This window comes from Neofelis nebulosa, chromosome 3 (assembly GCF_028018385.1).
Source record: "Neofelis nebulosa isolate mNeoNeb1 chromosome 3, mNeoNeb1.pri, whole genome shotgun sequence".
Classification (NCBI taxonomy): Eukaryota; Metazoa; Chordata; class Mammalia; order Carnivora; family Felidae; genus Neofelis; species Neofelis nebulosa.
In genome coordinates this window covers 202,186,401-202,205,756 of record NC_080784.1, presented here as the reverse complement: position 1 = coordinate 202,205,756, position 19,356 = coordinate 202,186,401, and the positions used below count along the sequence as shown (strand labels likewise).

The 19,356-nt window shown below is 55.3% G+C and overlaps 1 protein-coding gene across 2 annotated transcripts in view; it reads left to right on the top strand.

The window, feature by feature from the left end:
- Nucleotides 1–455: 455 nt before the first annotated feature.
- Nucleotides 456–19,356, top strand: part of CRMP1 (collapsin response mediator protein 1) — a 76,782-nt gene continuing 57,881 nt past the window's right edge. The window contains exon 1 of one of the 2 annotated variants that reach the window (XM_058723128.1): nt 456–918. In XM_058723128.1, coding sequence (XP_058579111.1) covers nt 538–918 — 381 coding nt within the window. In that variant the 5' untranslated portion in view covers nt 456–537. Of the gene's footprint in view, nt 919–4,857; nt 5,244–19,356 lie in introns of those variants that run through there. The other variant, XM_058723129.1, reaches the window with a different exon arrangement.

Genomic DNA, 19,356 nt, shown 5'->3' with positions numbered 1-19,356 from the left:
AATGGACTGTGGTGTGTGCGCTAGCGGATTTGTGCATCTCTCACGTGTTGTATGGCGTAATTGTCTGGTGTGCTAGTGCGAACCTGTGTGTGCCTGAAGAGAGTGTGTGTGCCCGCACGCGAGTGTGTGTGTGTGTGTGTGTGTGTGTGTGCATACTCGAGGCTCCCACCCCTCGCTCTCCTCGCGCCCTGCGCTCGGCCTGGGGGCGGGGAGTGGGGGTGTGGCGAGGGCACTGCGGTTCGGCGGCCCGCCCTCGGCGCTGCGGCTCCGGCGCGTCACTGTCCCTCCCCGCCCCCGCCGCGGGCCCCGCCCCCCGGTCCTTTGTAGCCGGCCGCCGCGCTCGCCTGCAGCCGCCCGGAGGCCCCGCCCCGGCCCCGCCCCGGCCCCGCCCCGCCGCGCGCCCCGCCCCGCCCCTCCCCGGGCCGCAGTCGCGCCTGGGCCGCCGCGGGCCCGCAGCGAGCGCGGAGCGCGGCGCACGGCGGTGGCCAGGGCCGCGGGCGGGCGGGAGCGCGGGCGGGCGGCCGGCCTTGGACCGGCATGGCGGACCGGCGGCGCGCGTGGAACACGGAGGACGACCTGCCCGTGTACTTGGCGCGGCCGGGCAGCGCGGCGCAGACCCCGCGCCAGAAGTACGGCGGCATGTTCGCCGCGGTGGAGGGCGCCTACGAGAACAAGACCATCGACTTCGACGCGTACAGCGTGGGCCGCCGCGGCTCGGCGCGCACGCCTCGCAGCGCTGGCCGGCCCGACGCCGTCGGCCTGCCGGGGCCCGGCGGCAGCGAGGACACGGCCAGCGACGTGAGCGAGCTCTCGGGCTCGGCAGTCAGCTCGCCGGGCGAGCGCGAAGAGCGACCCCCCGCGCTGCGTATCCGATGCCCCGCGCCCCGCGACCTGCCACTCGGCCGGGACAATGGCCAGGTACCCTCGGGGCGCGCGCGGACCGGACCGGGGGGGGGGGGGGGGCGGGGCCCTCGGGGCAGTTGGGCGTGGAGCCGCCCGAGGGCAGCGCTGGAGCCGCTGCCCCCAGGCTTGAGAGGGCTCCCGAAGGCCCCTCCCCCACTCCATCACCCCGGAGGGTCGGAGAGGTTGTGCGATTTGGTTGGGGTTGGCCAGCCTAGCCCGTGAGACTCCAGAGGGTCCTTCGAGATCCAGTCCCCCGCTCCTCTTCTGCAGAAAGGAAGAGCAAGGTTCTGAGAAGGAGAAAGTAAGTTGGCCCAAGGTGCCATATGGACCCTTAAAATGCGAGGGGACCTCTAGGGTGAAGTTAACCCAGGGATCCCCATTCTCTGCTTAGTGAAAAGGAGGGGAGCTCCTTTCCGCATTCGTCCATTCATTTTTTCACGCACTCATCAGTCGTTATAGAGCACCTACTGTGTACCAGGCTCTGGGAGAGGTTCTGTGAAACGCCTGTGGTCACACAGGTTAAAGCTGAAAGAAACCTTTCCTGTGTGCTCCCTCTGTGCTTTCTAGGGCAAAGGTTTGGTTAAAGATTTAGCGGGATCGGCCAGATAGAACTAGAAACTGCTATCTCCAAGCACCGACATCTTCAGGGGACGCTCCCGAGTCCCACAGCACGACGCCAGTGTGCTCTCTTCACAGAGCAACTTGGAGGCAGAGCGGAGGTTTGAACCCCAGTCTCTAGCTTCCTAGACTTGGAGGTTTTTACCCCCGGAAGTGGAGGCGCATTAGGGCGAGGGAATGCCAGGCCGTGGGCCCTATAGCTCTTCTCCCTTAAGCTAGAGGTCGCCAGGGAACTGGAGGAAGATGGATGGATAGACAGCACACCTTTGGGATGTATGTGTGAGGGTCGGGGACAGATGCCGGGGGAACGGAAGTTGGAGCACCCGAGGGCCAGCGAGCTGTCAGCTTAGCAGGGAACTCGGAGTCTGAGCACTGCTCAGGCCCCAGACCCCTGGTGCTGGAGTCCTGGTTCAGCACGCTGGCCCCACCCCAGGCCAGGGTGGGCGATAGATTCATTGTGAGAATTACATCAGTTAATGCTGGTAGTCAGTGAGCATTCAATAAATGTTCGTTTTTGAATTTTACTATCATTTTTTATTAACCCTTCTCCCCTTAAATACTATGAAAGGAATAAAGCGAGAGGGAGGAAGCAGAGCTCCATCCAGACAAATCTGGGAGGGCTTCCTGGAGGAGTGGGGGCTGGGGCCAGCCCGGGGCTGCTGGGACGCAATACTGGGTCTCCTGCTGCTCCCATTCCCGATCGCCTTCCGCCTGGTGTTCCGGCAGCTCGGGAACTCTCCGTGGTCCTGAATCCGGCTCCCTGAAAGGGGGAGGTCTACAATGATGGTGTGTGAGGTGAGGGGGTGGGGGGCAAGGGAGGGAGACATCAAGAGAGTCATCTTCTTTTCCCTGCCCCTTCTTATTCTTCCCTCACCACCTCCTAACCTGGTGGCTGACCTCACCTGGGATCCGGGCTTCTGAGCCCTTGCCGGAGGTCTCAGGGCTGCGGGTCCAGAAACTGGGGTCAGTACCGGGAAACACTGCTTTCCAAGCCAAGGAAGGCACTTCGCCCTTTGAACCTCAGCTTCTCCACCTGTGAAATGGGGATGGCCTTTTTCTCCCAGCCACCCATAAGGCGTGGTGGAATATCAGGACGGCGAGAGAGCTTTGTGCACGTCCCGAGCAGTCTGGAAGTGCGTCCCTGACAAAGCTACGGTCAATGTCACCAGCGCCAACGTCGCCCCCAGGCTCTGCCTGGGCCGGCTCCGCAGCCGCGCCTAGGCACTTGGGGATGCTATGCTGGTCGCTTCACCTCTTCCACTCCTCCCCCTCCTCCTCTGGCCCTCTCTTCCCTTTCTCGGTGGCTTCTCGGGGACTGGACAAAAGGCGGCGCCTCCAGCGCGCCTAGGGCTCCAGAGCCCTCGAGGTTCGGGGCTGCGGAGCCAAGGGGCTCACGGTCTCCCTAGAGGATGCGTTTTACTTTCTGTGGACCAGGCGGCCACAGGGCTTGGGTTCCGGGGCAGGCTTCGCGGCTCCAGTGCTTTGCAGAGGGTATGGGGCCGGGAGTCCTCCCCCCCCCCGCTCCCCCCCCTTCCCCCGGCCCAGAAAGCCCTCTCCTGGGGAGGGAGGAGGGGTTTCTGCAGCGCCGGCGCAGCGTTTGCGGAGGCCCAAGGCCCAGCGACTGCGGCGCTTTGTACCGGAGAAGTCTGCTTGGGAGCAGAGATCTGTTTGGCCAATCGCGAACCAGTGCCCCTCCCCCGATACGCACGTGGTCTTGTCCCCAGCCCCGGAGCTTCCCTGCCCTGAGTGGCCCCTGGGGACGTCCCAGTACGTGGAACCTAGGACTTAACAACGCTGAGGAAGAGAATGCAAGCACCAACAAGGATTTAACCAACCGCTCGAGCCCAGAGGCCAGGCTGAATGGACGAATGTAGGAGAGTGAGCTCTAGAGAAGGTGTGCGGGAACCTGGCCTCCAGATAGTGTGCTGCTGTAGCTAAAATACTTTAAATAAACGAGATATCATTTTATTTCTGTAAGCCCTAACTTCCCACCTGTATAATGGGAAAATTATGGCCTAGCGTCCCTGGAATACTAAGATGCTTCTCTTTTGTGAACTTACAACCCCACCTCCATTTCAAGGCCAAGGCATCTCTGGCCTCCTGTCCTGGTCTGGGTGACTGGCCTCTAGGTGGCCTGTGAAGGTAAGGGCCTCAGGCCTCAACCTGCTTAGTGGGGGCTTTACCACCCCTAGCACACCCTCCCTCTGGGTGGCAACTTGAAAGTAAAGAAGATGGGTCTTCTAAAATATACTGTGGGTTAGTATGTTGCAGGCAGAAAGTGAATGGCAGAGAAAGTTAGCATTTTATTCTGTCTGGAGATTTGGGGCACCTGTCTAGGGCTGTGGGGGCTTGCTGGGACTCCTGCTTCCTTCGTCTTCTCTCTTTTCTCCTTTCCTGTTTATTAAGCTATGCACTGGCCTCCTGCCCACCTGTCCCCAGAGGAACATCTGGGTCAGGGGTGCTGGGGTTCTGGTACACTATACCCTGGGAGGCAGGACATCCTATTCCCCTCCTGTCTCCTAGCCTCTCCTGGGGTCTGTGGGGACCTTAGTGCCAGTGGTCCGGCCCTCCAGGCAACCACTGGTAGGCAAGACCATGGGGGTGACCTGGTGGCCCCAGGGCCAGGCTGCTGTGTGAGGAGAAGCTGCTCCAGAGGGTGCAGCCGGCCAGCCATTAATTAATTGGGTTAGGGCCTTGTCTCATTCTGCTGCACTCCATCGGCCTGGCAGTGGGGCTCCTGGTCAGCCCTCAGGGAGGCTGATTCAATGATGTGAGTGGGGAGGGTGGCAGGAAAGGCTTTACGGAGAAGCCGTTGCCAAGGTGTCTGGGAGATGGGTAACCTTTGTCTGGGGTTAGATGTTGAGGAAGAGGGTACAGCCTGAATAAAACTGCTTGCAGGCCTTGGAGACGGAAAAGTGCTTAATTTAACTCCTCTATTCAGGGAGTGTGCACGGCGCATGGACAAACGGAGGCTGCGGCACGAGAGGCAGGAGGGGGGCAGTCGTTGGGCCGGGTCCAGAGGGCCCCGAACACCCCCCAGCAGCTCGGGTGGGTCCTCCGCGCCCGCCCCGCACTCCCTCCCCCGCGCAGCTGTTCCCGGAGGCCCGCAGATGCGGTGCCGCACACCTGTGGCTCCGTCTGCACAGCCGAAGGCCGTCTCTGGCATTTAAAAGCACCCTGAAAACCAGACCTTTGCAATCGCGAGAGTGAGGCCGGGGCGCAGCCGAGGGCGTGTGCGCGGGGCGGGGGGCGGCGGGGCTGGGCGGCTGGCGGGGAGGGAGGGGACGGAGGGCGGAGTGGGGGGGGGGGGATCGGAAGGGAAGAGCTTCCTGGTTCGAGCCGAGAGGGGCGAATCGGGCTCGGCTCCGCGCCGCCGGGAGGAGCTGTCTGTCTGTAGCCCCCTCCTCCCGCCCTCGCCTCTCCCTCCTCCTCCCGCCCTCCTCACCGAGCCGGGCGGTGCTGGCAGCCGGAGCGGTGGCGGCGGCGGCGGCGGCGGCGGGCGGGCCGAGCAGCCGGGGCAGCGGGCGCGTGGGCAGCCGCGGGCGCCGAGCCTCCGTCCCTCTCTTCTGCCCTCCCGGGCCTTTGTCACCGCGCCCGCGGGGAGCGGGACCGGCTGAGAGCCGGGCCGAGCGAAAAGACAGCCCCACAGGTCCGCCGGCCGGGCCGAGGGCGCCAGCGGGGCCATGTCTTACCAGGGCAGGAAGAGCATCCCGCACATCACGGTAAGCCGGGCCCCCGCCCCCGCCCCGCCGTTCTTTGTGGGCTGGGGGTGGCCGCCGCCAGGGTCGGGATCCGCGGGGGGACTGCAGGGGCGGCCCGCGAGGCTTCCTGCGTGGCGGCGGGTGGGGCGGGGCTGATCTCAGCCTTGCAGCCCCCTCCCCCCAGCCTCTGGGGACAATGGTGGTGGTGGGGGGAGCCCCGCACGGCTAGGCGGGGCCGGAGTCTCGGGTCCCTCTCCCCGCGGGCTTGCCGCCCCCCCCCCCCCCCCCGCCACGGGAAGTGCCAGAGGGTGGCGTGGACCGGGTGGATGCGGCGCTGAACAAAAGAGGGAGGGGCGCGGGGGGCCGAACCCCTCCCTTCGGCCCTAGAGCGGGCTTAGGGCGGGGAGGGCCGATGGCCTGCGCCCGGCCTCTGCATGGTCCAGCTCTTGCGCCTCGCCGCTGAGTTCCTTCCATGCCAGAGGCAAGAAAAATGCCTCTGCCCACCCTCCACCCCCTTCCCCTGCCCGTACTGATGGAGTGGAAGTCTGGACCCAGAAACAGCGCCATGATGGAGGAGCCCCTCCCATTCCTCACCGCGGCTAAAAATAACCCTCTCGGGGCTGCACTGGCAGCTGTGGCCCCAGGAAGGGTTAACACTGGGGGGTAGGAGAGCAGCGGGCCCGAGCCTACCGCCGCCGTCCCTGGGTGTGGCCGGAAACAAAGGATCCCTGCTTTGTCTTGGGTGGGGAGCTGGGGGCTGAGGACGCAGCGGTGCGGAGACCTGGCCTCCACCCCATTCCCTCCTTGGCACCAGAGGGGAGCCAAACCAGCCCCGAAGGATGCGCCCCACAGGCGCTGTGGAAGCCAGTGGGCCTTCGGTGGTGGGTGCAGGAGTAGCCAGGGGCTGGGAGGTGGGATTCCAGGTGTGATAGAAGCCTCCAGCGTGACACCTGAGGTTTGAGGACAGGAAACCCAGTCTACTCCTACTCCTTTACACAGAATCCTGCCTCTGGGAGCCCTAGGGCACCTACAGGAGGGCAGCCTTGGGTAGGGGGAGGGAGCGGACACTTCCCATTCACCTGCCCAGTCTATTGTGGACATTGTTTTATGGAGTCTTCTCGATAAATCCTTTGAGGGCAGCATTGTCTACCTAAACCTCCCAGAGGCTGGAGCACTGGCTGGGGCACGGGTGAGAGGAAGGCTGGGTGAGAGCCCCCCATGCCTCCTGTCCAGCTGTGGTCTGAGTCTTCCTCTAGAAAACCCCTCCTGGGCTCAGCTTCAGGTCTTGCCAGCAGACCTTTGGTGAGTTTGTGTCCAGAGGTATGACCCCTGAGGGTAGAGACCATCTCTAACCCATCCATGATCCCTGCCTTCTGAGATATGAAGGTGTAAGTGGCCAGTCCTTTAACACTCTAGTTGCCTGTGAGTCACTGGAAGGGGTCTGGTTGACCCCAGGCGAGGCAAGTGGGAGGAAAGTGTAAGGGGAGGGTGTTTGAACCAGGTCCCTGCCTTGGGACTCTCTAGCCCTACCCCCTGAGGGGAACTAGGGCAAGTGATGGCAGTGCAGGTGATGGATGCAGTGACAGATGAGTCTGGAGCCTTGGGTCCCGTTGTGGCTGTGGCCCATGGAAGGTCTGTCTACCCCCCACCCCCAGGACCCTGGTTTCTAAAAAGGTAGTTTGGCTGGATGATCTTTGAGGCAGGTCTGTAAGGTGCCCCAGACTCAAATAGTTCTCAGTCTTCAGGGACACGGCAACCACCCTGCCCTCCTGCTGTGACCCGCTGAGTGGAGGTGACTTGGCCAGGCTTCCATACCAGACAGATCTGGCTGCTCATCCTTGCTCTGCCAGCTCTCTTGGCCTCCATGCTCCGATACCCCAAATGGGCCAACGCTGGCCACTTTCCAGGACCGATGAGCATCCAGGAGAACTCTGGCAAAGCGCTGAGTGTGTGTCAGGCACATAGTAGGTGCAGCTGGGACTGCTGGCTGATTCTGCTGCTTTAGTGTTTGTGTGAAGCTAGTAGTCGGCCTGTGTGTCAAAGAGAACCCAGTGGAGTGGTTCCAACAGCTTCAATAGCTTGGAGAAGTGGGAAGGAGATGCTGAGAATTATACTTAGTTCCTGGGAAGGAGGCTCTTGATGAACACTTGTGTTTTATTTGGTCCACATAAGCCCACTCCATCCAGGAAGATCTATGGTTTAAAGGAAGAGCAAACCAGAGAGGATGGACTTGACTGGAGCCCCTTTGCAGGACCCTCGGCTTCCTGAGGGTCTCTTGCTGATAATGTCCATGTTGTGACAGGAACCAGAATGCCGTTAAGTGGGTGGGGGGGCACCGTGGCTTTCCTGATGCCGCACCCCCGGCTTGTGCAGTCATACTCACTCGGTAAATTAAATTAGCGCTGGTCTGTGCTGGGCACTGTGCGGGGTGTGAGGCCAAATAGGAAGGAGGTGGGCTTTTTGCTCTTACCTGCCCAGAGTTTGGCAAAGACTAACATTTCCGCCTGAAGTTGCACCAAGGTGTGGGGGCTGTCGTAAGGGGACACCGAGGAGCCTGGTGGAAACCACAGCAGAGAAACTCACCCTAGTCCTGGGATGGGGGACAGGAAGGATGGGGGAGGGGGTTGTTTCTGCCTGAGTGGAGGGAGGCCCAGAGGCAGAGGAGTGCGGCATGCTGGAGAAACTGAAGGAAAGTCCGCATTGTGGGAATCCAACCTCTGCTTCCAAGTCTGCTCTGTGCATCGGGAACAAATCCTGGATGTTTCCAGTAGCCATGGTGGGCGTGGCCCATGGAGGGGCCTTGGGGGTTGGAAAAAGACCAAGAGAAACTCTCAGCTCGTCCCCAAGGACCCCACCTGCTTCATGTTTGGCCACTCTGTGCCCCCGTGAGCCTCAGCGTGGTCATCTGGCCAATCGGGATAAGGTTCCAGCTTACGCAGAGAATCCAGAGATAGGGGAGAGGGTACCTTGAGCAGAGGAGAAAGGGACATCTCAAGCAGGGCAGGGCTGAGTTAGGAAGATGTTCTACCCACCTTGATGGTGAGCGGGCATCTTCCCCTCTGGTTCCCACCTCAGCCTTTTCCTGAGAGAACAGAGCACCCGACAGAGAGGAGGGAAAAAGCAGAAACGCTTCGCTTCACCCCCCAAGGTTGTTTAAAATATTTACAAGGCGCTCCTTCATGTGTAGCTTTGTAAAAAATTAATGGCACAGCCAGGGATTAACTTAGCTAGAGCTGTTTCTGGAGCCCACTGCGGTGGTTAAGTGTTAGAACATCCTGGGCGTGGCTATCAGCAAACAAAGGCACATGGTTTCCTGGCCCCGCACAGGCTCTCGTCTCCCAGCAGAGCCACTAAGGAGTGGGGGGCCTGCTCCGCTGTGGGGGGCGACCAGCGTGTCCACACAGAGGTTATGAATTATTACTATTGCAAGTAGGACCTCACGAGTCTTGGTCATTGGTGGTTTTGCAGGCTGTTATTATTACAGCATTCACCATGACCTCCGTGATCTGACTCGGTGTCCAGAGCGCCCCCATGAGGGAGGCGGGTTACTTGGATCATCCCTGTTTCCCAAAGAGAAAACGAAGGTTCACAGAGGCTTAGTGGCACGGAGGAGTTCTTGCAGTGGCCTGCGGAGGAATGAACAGCCGATTCAAGCAGAAGGGGGAGATGGGCTGGTCTGCCTGCCCTGAAAATCACTCTCTGGTTGAAATCTGTACGAGTCTGTGTGTGTGCCTGCGTTCGATCGAACGGTGATGAGGAGAGAAAGACAGGAGTTAGGAAAACATCAGACTCAGTTAGTGACTCTCACGTGCAAGCGTGCAAACCCCACGTGAGCCCCGTCCTGCTTCTTCCCGAGGATGCCGCTCAATGTATCGATAGGTATTCAGTTTATTTGCTCCCCTTTCTTTTCATGCAAAGGATTTGCGATGCGCACAGTGATTTGTCATGCGTATAGTGAAATCCTGAGGATCCTGAGGAAATTCCTGAGGATCGAAGTAAAGCAGGGAACAAACCTGCCAGTATTTCAGGCCACTGGAGGTGTGCAGCTGGACATCTGATGGCGATTCGGAGCTTCCGGCATCCAGGGTAGAGAAGCAAATGCTCAGCGACATCAAGTTCGTGGCCAGAGAGAGGGAAGTGGGCCATTTTCTTGGGGGGAAAATTATTTTGTTTAAGTGAAATTGTTAAAAAAAAATTTTTTTTAATGTTTATTTTTAAGACAGAGACAGACAGAGCATGAGCAGGGGAGGGGCAGGGAGAGAGGGAGACCCAGAATCCGAAGCAGGCTCCAGGCTCTGAGCTGTCAGCACGGAGCCCGACGTGGGGCTCGAACTCACGAACCGTGAGATCATGACCTGAGCTGAAATCAAGAGTCAGATGCTCAACTAACTGAGCCACCCAGGCATCCCACCTTAATTCCCTTTTTTAAATCTTTCTTTTTTTAATGTTTATTTATCTTGAGGGAGAGAGAGAGAGACAGAGCACGAGCAGGGGAGGGGCAGAGAGAGAGGGAGACACAGAATCCAAAGCAGGCTCCAGGCTCTGAGCCGTCAGCACGGAGCCTGACGTGGGGCTTGAACTCACAAACCGTGAGATCATCACCTGAGCTGAAGTCGGATGCCTAACAGACTGAGCCACCCAGGTGCCCCTAAATTAAATTCTTAAAAGGTGTTTCAGAGAGGGTAACCATGATATTGTTAGCTTCTTTGGTAACCTAGCTACGCCAACTTAGCCCTGCATGTCTGTGTCTCGTGATAGACTTGGCCCAGACTGAATACATGGGACACACGTGATGTAGCATATGTGTATGTGCCTGGCACGCTGTGAGTGGCTGACAGATGATCGTCTCCCTCTCCAAACTCGGGCTGTCTCTTTGAGGAAACAAAAACTCAGGGTGGCAGGTGAACGGCAAGGGTTGGCCACATGTCTGTTCTGTTGTTTGAACTGTGCGAGGTGCGATGGGCGGTGAAAAAAATCCCCGTCTCATGATCCATGACCTTAACGAGCTTACCGCCTAGGTGACAGAGTGCACACGCGAGCAACCGAGAATGACAGAGCACAGGTGTTAGAGGGCCTCGGGGAGGGGGAGACTCTGTTGGTGGAGGCTGTGAGAGGTGACTGCCTGCGGCTTGGGGGGGACAACACGAGCTAGACGTTCAAGGATTTGATTGGTGGAGACAAGGGAAGAGTGTGTAAGGCACGTGGAACAGCATGTGTAAGACTTGGACTGGGGAATGAATATGGTCAGAAGAGAGTGAGGGGTTAGTCATCATCGATAGACTGGGGGGTGAGGAACGTGAGAGAAATGTGAATTCTACAATGCTTTGGAGGTCAGGTAGACTGTACCCAACACGATAGGGGGGGAGCAGGTTAGATTCCAAGTCCGGCTCCAAGGGAAGTGGGGTATTTGACTTTGGGCAAATCACCTCCTTTCCCTGAGCCTCAGATTCCTTTTCTCTATAGAGTTGGATTAGAGGATCCAGTTCCGCGTTTTGGATACTCCGATTTTATTTTGTGGGTAACGGGAAGCCACCAGAACTTCAGGGAAGTTCTTGAACTGGGAAGATGGTGTCATAAAGGCAGTGTATGTGAGAGTGTGGGTTCTGAAAGCAGACAATTTGGGCTTGACTTCTATACTAGCTGCGTAATTTGGGCGCGTTGTTTCTTTCTGAGAATTGAACGAGTTAACACAATACCTGGAAGATGCTGAGAGTAGTGCCCGCACATGGTCTAGCGTCTGTAGGTTAGCTGCTGTTCCCACCGTGGGAAGGCGTGTTAGTCGGCGTTGTTCCATAGCAAGCAGCCGCCAGGTCTGGTTTTCAACAACAGACACTGAATTCTTGTTCACGCTGTGCGAGGGCCTCAGATTGGCTGTGACTCAGCCCCCGGATGCCGGTGAACAGCGGTCTGTTCCCCGTGTCTCCTCACTTTGAGACTCAGGCTGAAGGAACAGAGGAGGGAAGCATGGGAGTCTGGTGGCAACTTGAAATGCCTTTGAGGACTTGGGCTCAACTGTGGCTCATAGTCACGCGGCCAAAGCCAGTCCCACGATCCAGACCCAAATCAGTGGAGAGAAGCCCGATGTTAGACTTTCTTAAGGAGATATGAGGGTTAAGTGTGAAAATTACGGCACATAGAAGGTGGTAATCAACACCCGTTGGAGCTGATGATGAGGTGGTCAGGACGCATGAGGGGTGAGTTTGGAAGAAAAGGCACTCGAATTGAGTGGGGGAAGGAGAGCCAAGCTGAGGGGTCTCAGTGGACAATTGGAAATCTAGATTGGAACGGGGGGTCAGAGCCAAGGGGCCAGTTACGGAGATCGGAGACCCAAGAAGATAGGAAATGTGAGATATTCTAGCAGCCAGTGGTTCTCAGCCCATGTGCTGTGAGCAGAGGTACACATCCAAAAAACAAAACAAAATCCTCTGCAGATGCACCGCTAAATTTTGATCAGCATTTAAAATTCGTATCTGTTGCAACCAAGTCGACACGTTCCAGTGACGCGTATCAGGTGGCATTCCGCACGCTCACAAGCCGGGAGGTATCAAATGAGTGTCAGTTTTTGTGAATCAAAGGCACCCCCTGGCCTGGAAAGGAAGCATCAGAGGACTTTGCCCTTGAGCATATCAAAAGGACACAGGGCAGTGCATAGTGCCAGGGTGCTGAAGGGTAAGCACGGGCAGTGACGAGCAATTGAAGGCCCCCGAAGACGGGCGGTCACACCAGTAGGGAGGGCACGCCGATGAATGCCACCGACTTGGTGGTGTGTATGTCTTTCATTACTTTAAGAATGCTGCCACCTTTTTATGCTGTTTGTACATGTTCTCTTTTTTTTTTTTAAGTTTGTTTTGAGAGAGAGAGAGAGAGAGAGAGAGAGAGCACAAGCGTGAGAGGGGCAGAGAGAGAGGGAGACAGAGAGAATCCGAAGCAGGCTCCGTGCTGTCAGCACCGAGCCCCACATGGGGCTCGAACTCACGAACCGTGAGATCGTGACCAGAGCCAAAACCAAGAGTCGGACTCTTAACCGACCGAGCCACCCAGGCGCTCCTGGACGCGTCTTCTGAACACAGGTTGAGACTCACGGTCCTGGAGAGATGCAATGATGAAATGGTAACTTTGCTCTGCGAAAGGGACTCTGAGTTGGTGTTGGTGATGTGGGAGAAGGAGTGGGGTCTAAGTAAGGTGTTTCCGGGAGGGGCTGGTCTAGAAAACGAGAGCAGGCAGTAAACGGAGGGAAGTGATGGCTGTGAGCCTAGGAGGTTGCGCTCGCCCACCTCCTTCCTCGGGCCTGCGCCCCAGGCACCTGGAACATTCTCCTGACGGGGCTTACCCTCTCTGGCCCTTTGCACTTGTGTAAGTTGTGCCCATTTTCCATGGAGGATCCTTCCCCTGGGGGCCGGGAGCCACGAGCACTGGCACGTCCGTAACTGTGGTTTGTCCAACCTCATCGAACACTCTGGAGGGCTGGGACAGCTTTTCTGGCATCTCTCGGGGGTGCTGCAGCTCGCTGGTGACTCACAGAGGGACTCCAGACTGCGTGGGTGGCTGGATGAATGAATGAAGCCAGGTTGTAAATGGTGCTGCTTTGCTGAGCGAGGTTTTAGCCACTCCTGCATTTGACTTTCCTTAACGTTTAACTAATCCTGTCTGTGGATTTCGTGTTCAGGTGGTTTACGGTCCAGAAGAACGGTCCAGAAGAACGTGAGGGTGGCATGAAGGGTTCTTGGAGCTCAAAGAGGGCCGCCCAGGTGGTACTTTGGCGGTGGGGAGAGGGCAGGTCTGATCTTTGAAGGTGCTTCATCGTATTTCCCACCGACAAGCACGATTTTACAATAGGGGCCTCCCATTTAAGTGGGTGCAGATCCTGGCACAGTGTCCCCTAGGCCTTGACTGAGTAATGACCTGGGGTCAGTCCCACAGGAAGACTCAATGGCTCTGATGCAGAATTGCATAGAGCACACGGGGAGCTGTTTGAGATTTTGTACCTGTCCCCAAATTATGCTGCCCTGTCTTTTGTATCCTGCCATATTCATAGGCCCTTAGGGCTGAAGCCCTAATGAGATTTTATTTATACAGTCTTAAAGTCGAAAGGAGCCTTTTAAGTTATGTAAACTTGTCAGCGTTCGTGTGGTTAGGAAGGCAGGAAGTAGTGTCTGTTGCTTCTCCCCCAGCCCCCTATCTCTCCTCTAGTGTAGGAATTCCAAATACCCTCTCCTTGCACACCTCTAGTGACAGGGAGATCACCACTTTACTCGGCAGCCTGCTTTATCCTTGGGAAGCTCTGTCGTCGAAAAGCTCTTAGGTATGTGGACTGAGAATCTGCTTCTTGCCCTATTTTTGCCCCCTGGATAGTCACAGCCCTCCTCCTCTTCTACGCCGATATTCCTAGAGGCCCTGGAAGGCATTTCTCAGCCATTTCTCCTTATCCAGGACCTTCTCTTTTCCAAAATGGCCCCAGTTCTTTATTCCTCACGGAGCATACTTTCCAGGTGCAATCTTTTTCTTTCCTCCCCCCACCCCCGGCCTTTCATTTTCTCCTTTTTCTTTCGGTATCCTTTATTTCTGGGCATGCAGAACAAACCAGACTCAAAATAAAACTTTAATCATTGGGCATGGTTTTTTTTTTTTTTAATGTTTATTTATTTTTGAGAGAGGCAGAGCATGAATGGGGGAGGGGCAGAGAGAGACACAGAATCCCAAGCAGGCTCCAGGCTCTGAGCTGTCAGCACAGAGCCCGACATGGGGCTCGAACCCACGAACTGCGAGATCATGACCTGGGCCGAAGTCAGATGCTTGACGGACTGAGCCACCCAGGTGCCCCATTGGGCATGTTTTAACACCTAGGCCAGTATTCCGTGTATGAGGCGTGCAAAGTGCTTTTACACATTATCTCTAGAAATCCTATGAGTTGCTACTTTGATTCGTTCTGTTGGCAGAGCAGGAGGCCGAAGCACACGGAGGCTAGGTATCTGGCCCCAGGTCACCCAGCTAAGAAGCTGTGTGGGAAATAGGCTATGGTCTCTGGTGTGAAGGATCTCCCAGTCTCACAGGAGAGAGAGACAAGAGACGAGCACGAAGCAATGCTAACCGTAAGGCACAGGCCTCGCACTGTGGGGACTTCAAGGGTGACCACGTGTTCCTGGGGTCAGGACCTTGAGCTGGAGATCACCAGGGAGAGCAGGTTTGGCAAGAAGGCCAGAGGAAGGCACGGGGATGTGACGTTGCAGTTTTAGGGCGTCACATGGTTGCCTTTGTGTTTCAGAAAGGTCACTGGCTGTCATGAGGAGGGGACGAGACGGGCAGCAGGGGGAGAGGTGGCGAGGGCGGATGGGGGGCAGGTGCCGCGGGAAGTGGGAATCAGCAGGTGTATGCCAGGACTTTCTGGACCAGATGCAACACGATCTGGAAGTCTTGGTTGTGAAATGAGAATTTAGAAGTCGAAGATGGAACTGAGCATCTGTATGCGATCTGACTCCCTAGCTTGCAAAGACTTAAACGAACAAACAAGCCAACAGGCTCAGTTCTAAGTGCTTGTCCACATGTTAATTCATTTAACTTTCAAAAGAGCTCTCTGCATTACAGATGGGAAACTGAGGCTGGGAGAGAGCTTGCCTAGGACACAGGGCTAGTAAGGGCGGGGCCAGATCTGAGCCCAGGCAGTCTGCCTTGGCACCCATGTGCTGAACCATCAGGCCACTCTGCCTCTTTGTCACATGAGATAATGAGTGTGAAAGCATCTGGCCCACAGGAGGCATTGCCAATGCTTATTAGGCGAATAGGTCTCTGCCTTTAATATCTCCCCTCCCTGGAGCCCTTTGCAACTTCCAGAGCCCTGGAATCTGCCTTACTCCCTTTCGGATATAATGGCAGCAACCCCATTAGGAGGTCAGGTGAGTGCATGGCATTGGGAATGTGCTTGGATAAATAGCGGAATGTGTATACATGTCCGGCTCTTGCTTATCCCCATTTTGCAAAGGAAGGAACTGAGGCTCAGACATGTTAAACAGGTACAATGAGGAGAACAGGGGAGAACTACCTGGGGGTAATGGGGCTGTCACTTTGTAGGTACCGACAGAGCTAGGTTCAAATCAGGCAGCACCATCTGGCTGTGTGACTTTGAGAAATTACTTCACTTCTCTTATTTCCTCATTTGTAGCAACCATACCCACTTTTTTTTTTAAGTTTATTTATTTATTTATTTTGAGAGAGACCACATGAGAGGGGGAAGGGCAGGGGCAGAGAGACAGGGAGACAGAGAATCCCAAACAGGCTCCGCACTGTGAGTGCAGAGCCCGACACAGGGCTCAGACCCACGAACGGCAAGATCATGACCCAAGCCCAAAGCAAGAGTGGGCCACTTAACCGACTGAGCCACCCAGGTGCCCCAGTCGTACCCACTTCTTAAGGTAACTTAAGAGTTAAAAATGAATGCAGAACTGGCACTTAGTATGCACTCAGGAATGTGATTTCCTTAAAGAGAAAAGATTTGTGTTCAGATTGCTTTATGGAAGGTAAAAAGCAGAGACAAGGAGACACAAAGTGGGTCCCAACGTAGATACAGAGATAGCTGGCATCATTGTCCTTTGGGGAAGCCCGAAGGCCCTGCCCACTCCTGGTGTGTTATTTTAAAACCAGATATTCAGTCCATCAGGGAGTATTTTCCTGAATGTTTGCTGGTATCATGGGACCTGAGACCTTGCTGTTAAAACTGCAGTTGTCATGGAAACGGGCCCAAGCTTCCAGAGAAGATCTGCAATCCATGGGGACCAGCTGTATTTCTAATTCATGAAAGAGGAAAATGCCACTGTGCTCTCTGCCCATGCGAGGGGAGAGCAAATGTGTGTTAATTAGATTGGGTCTCAGGCCTGTTGCCCTTTCCAGAGCTGCCTTCCTGGAAAGTGCTGCGAAGCAAAGGGCTGCAGGCTGATGGGCTGTCCCCTGAGGCAAAAATCAAAGGCAAATGGGCTAGTTTTCTGTGAATGAATAAGAGTGCGCAGCTGCACCTTTTGGGAGATCTGCAAGGGGGGCCTGGGAGGAAGGGGGCTCTGGTTATTAAAGGTAGGGACTGAGTCTTGGGCTGTGAAGTATTTGAGCTGGAAAATCCCTCAGACAGCTCTCAGCACGTGATCTTTTTTCCTTTTCCTTTTTCTTTTCTTTTTTTTTAGAGAGAGAGGAAGAGAGTGGGGGCAGATCAGAGGGAGAGAGAGAGAGAGAGAGAGAGAGAGAGAGAGAGAGAGAGAGAGACTCTTGAGCAGGCTCCACAGTCAGTGGAGGGCCCAATGTGGGGCTCAATCCCACGACCCTGGGATCATGACCTAAGCCGAAATTAAGAGTGGGATGCTTGGGGCGCCTGGGTGGCTCAGTTGGTTAAGTATCCCAACTTTTGATTTCCGCTCAGGTCATGATCTCACAGTTTGTGTGAGTTTCCAGCTCTGTGCTGACAGCATCCAGCTCTCTGGGATTCTCTCTCTCTCTCTCTCTCTCTCCCTCTCTCTTTCTGCCCCTCCCCCACTTGTACTGTCTCTCTGTGTGTCTCTCAAAATAAATAAACTGGAAAAAAAAAGAATGGGATGCTCAACTGACTGAACCACCCAGGCGCCCCTCAGCACAGAATCTTGATGGTGTACCAATTTGCTTTGACACAATAATGCCACGTAAACAAACAACCTTGTAATTCTGTGACTTACAACTTGAAATATTTCTTGCTCTTAGGTCTGTGGGTGGTAGAGACGTATTAGCAGAGCTTGGCCAGATTTGTCATCAGGCTTCTGTTTGGGTCAACTTTTCTCCTCATACCATCTCCTTCTGGGACTCCGAACGAAGGAGGCTCCATCCTTGGCCATGCGGTTTTCGTGACAGAGGATGGACTGTCAAGAGATTGAGCTGAACCCCGTCTGCCTCTTGAAGCTTGTGCTCAGACTGGTGCACTCACATCTACTCTCATTCTATTGGTCGAAGCAGACCAACTTCCCTCCCCCCAACTTCTTGGGAGAATTAAAGTCTTGTACTATGAGTTAAAAGTACTTGGAACCAGTTGCATACATTGTGAAGCAGAAGGCATGACTGTTTGTGTTCTCTGGAAATGTAAAGATTACAAAATGCCGGTGAGCTGAGAAAGGACAGCAGTGAAGAACTACAAGGCTGGAGGAGGGAGAGGGATCTTCAACATCCCGGGGTTGGGAGAAACCTTGCTGTCCGAGTGACCAATGATGTGTCAGGACCACGGACAGCACACAGCTTGCCCTTTCCATTCCTTGTTCATCCCGTGGAACCTGGAACTTTGGGATCGTGTCTGTGTATATACTATTCGTTTTGCTGGAATGCTCCCCTTCTCCCCCCTTTTTGGCTTCATGAACTTCTCACATTTCAGAACCCAGCTTAAATGTCCCCTCCTCGATGACATAGTCACTGTCTTTCCCTGTCTCTGTAATAACAGCTTTGGTTTTCTGCTGTTTTCCAGTTCATAAACGAGTGATTGGGGGGTTGATTAGATGAGAACTGCACCTCTCTTTTCTTCCAAGCCTCCCTTAATGGATCTTCCAGTCCTATGACTTTGCGGTGGAGATGACAGATTTTATTCCCACCAAGCAGGAGAGAGAACCGAATGCAGGGAGGCTTAATGCTTCATTCATTCAGGGGTGGACAATGATGCAAACGTTTCGCTGTGACCCAGACCTCGCATTCTAGCTGAGGCCGCCTGCTGTTTACTTTGCTGTTGTACGGGTAAGAATGTCTGAGGCTTTAAGAGCTAATTTTTGTAAGCAGCACTCAACATAGTACTTAGTGTTTGTGAAGAGAACACCGGCTCCCTCCCAGTTGAGGCTGGATGCAAGATAATAGTGGGTTTGAAGACAAGCCCTCCCCTCTCTGAGCTTCTCCTCTGACTCACAGGACCTTTGGCAGAGATGTGATTCCTGCCCAGAACCAAGGTTTAGGTGGCCCTTCGTGAGAGCTCTTTCAGCATCAACTGCATTGTACAGGCTTTGCACTAAGCCAGCTTCTCTTCCCAGGCAGTAGGCGTAAGCTTTCAGGGAATTTTAAAAGCAGAAAAAGGGATTTCTGCTGTATCAGTCTTCTCTTTTCTCCTGTGCTGTATTTCTTCCCTCACCCCTTCTTCCTCCCTTCCTTTCTTCCCTCTCTCGTCCATTCCCCCCCCCTTTATCTTACTCCTTTCCTCCCCTTTTCACTTCCTCCTTCTCTCTTTTCAAACATTCTGTTCTTCTTTCTCCCTTTCTCCTTGCCTCCTGTGTGCCTCTCTCCTCCTGCTCAGAGGCCAACCTCTGGCTGGTCCCTGGGATCCAGAGATGAATCGCCCCAGGCAAGGCTGGCCAGGAAGGGAGGTCCAGCCCTGCGGGAGATGGACACATGAGCCATGTGACCATGACAGATGCTCAGTCTTGTAGCAGAGGGGTGTGCAAGGGGCAGTGGGACACGGGAGCACCCCATAGTCTCTGCCGGGGGGAGTCTGTTACTATTAGAAAGATTTGCTCTCCCCCCTGAATTACTACCATATAGAGAGTTTTTGGTATTTTGCTTTTTCAGCTAAGATTTTATTGCCTAGCACTTTTGTCTCTCGTTAAAAATTCCTGGGAAATATTTTAGCTTTGTGTACAACCCTTTGACCTGTTTGGGGATATTTTCCTGAGGACGGATTCCCAGCACTGAATTTTTATATCAAAGGTCATCAGCAATTTTAAGGCCCATGACACAGTTTGCAAAATTGTCTAGTGCTTATCTTACTGAGAAACCCCTGCTCTGAGGAAACTCTGATCAGTTTCCCTTTTTCTGCTTCTGCCCAGTATTTGTGTGATGTCTCAGCTCAGGAGCTTTTGCATGTTTGAGTTCTTCTTTGAAGAAAACCCTTTCATTATCATGGGGACCCGCCCAGACTCCGTTCCTCATGGCGTTAGGGTCCCCTGGAGCTGGCATCTGAACCCCTCTCCAGGTCCCCACCCTGAGGTCCTACTTCAGCCAGATAAAACCACCTATGGATCCCCCAGCACACCCTGTCCCTCTGTGCCTGTCCCCATGTCATACCTCTTTCTGTAGTCTCTTTTGTCCTTTGCCGCATGGCTAATTCCCATTCATGCTTCCAGCTGAAGTAAGCATTTTTCCCCTGGAAGAGCTGGAACTG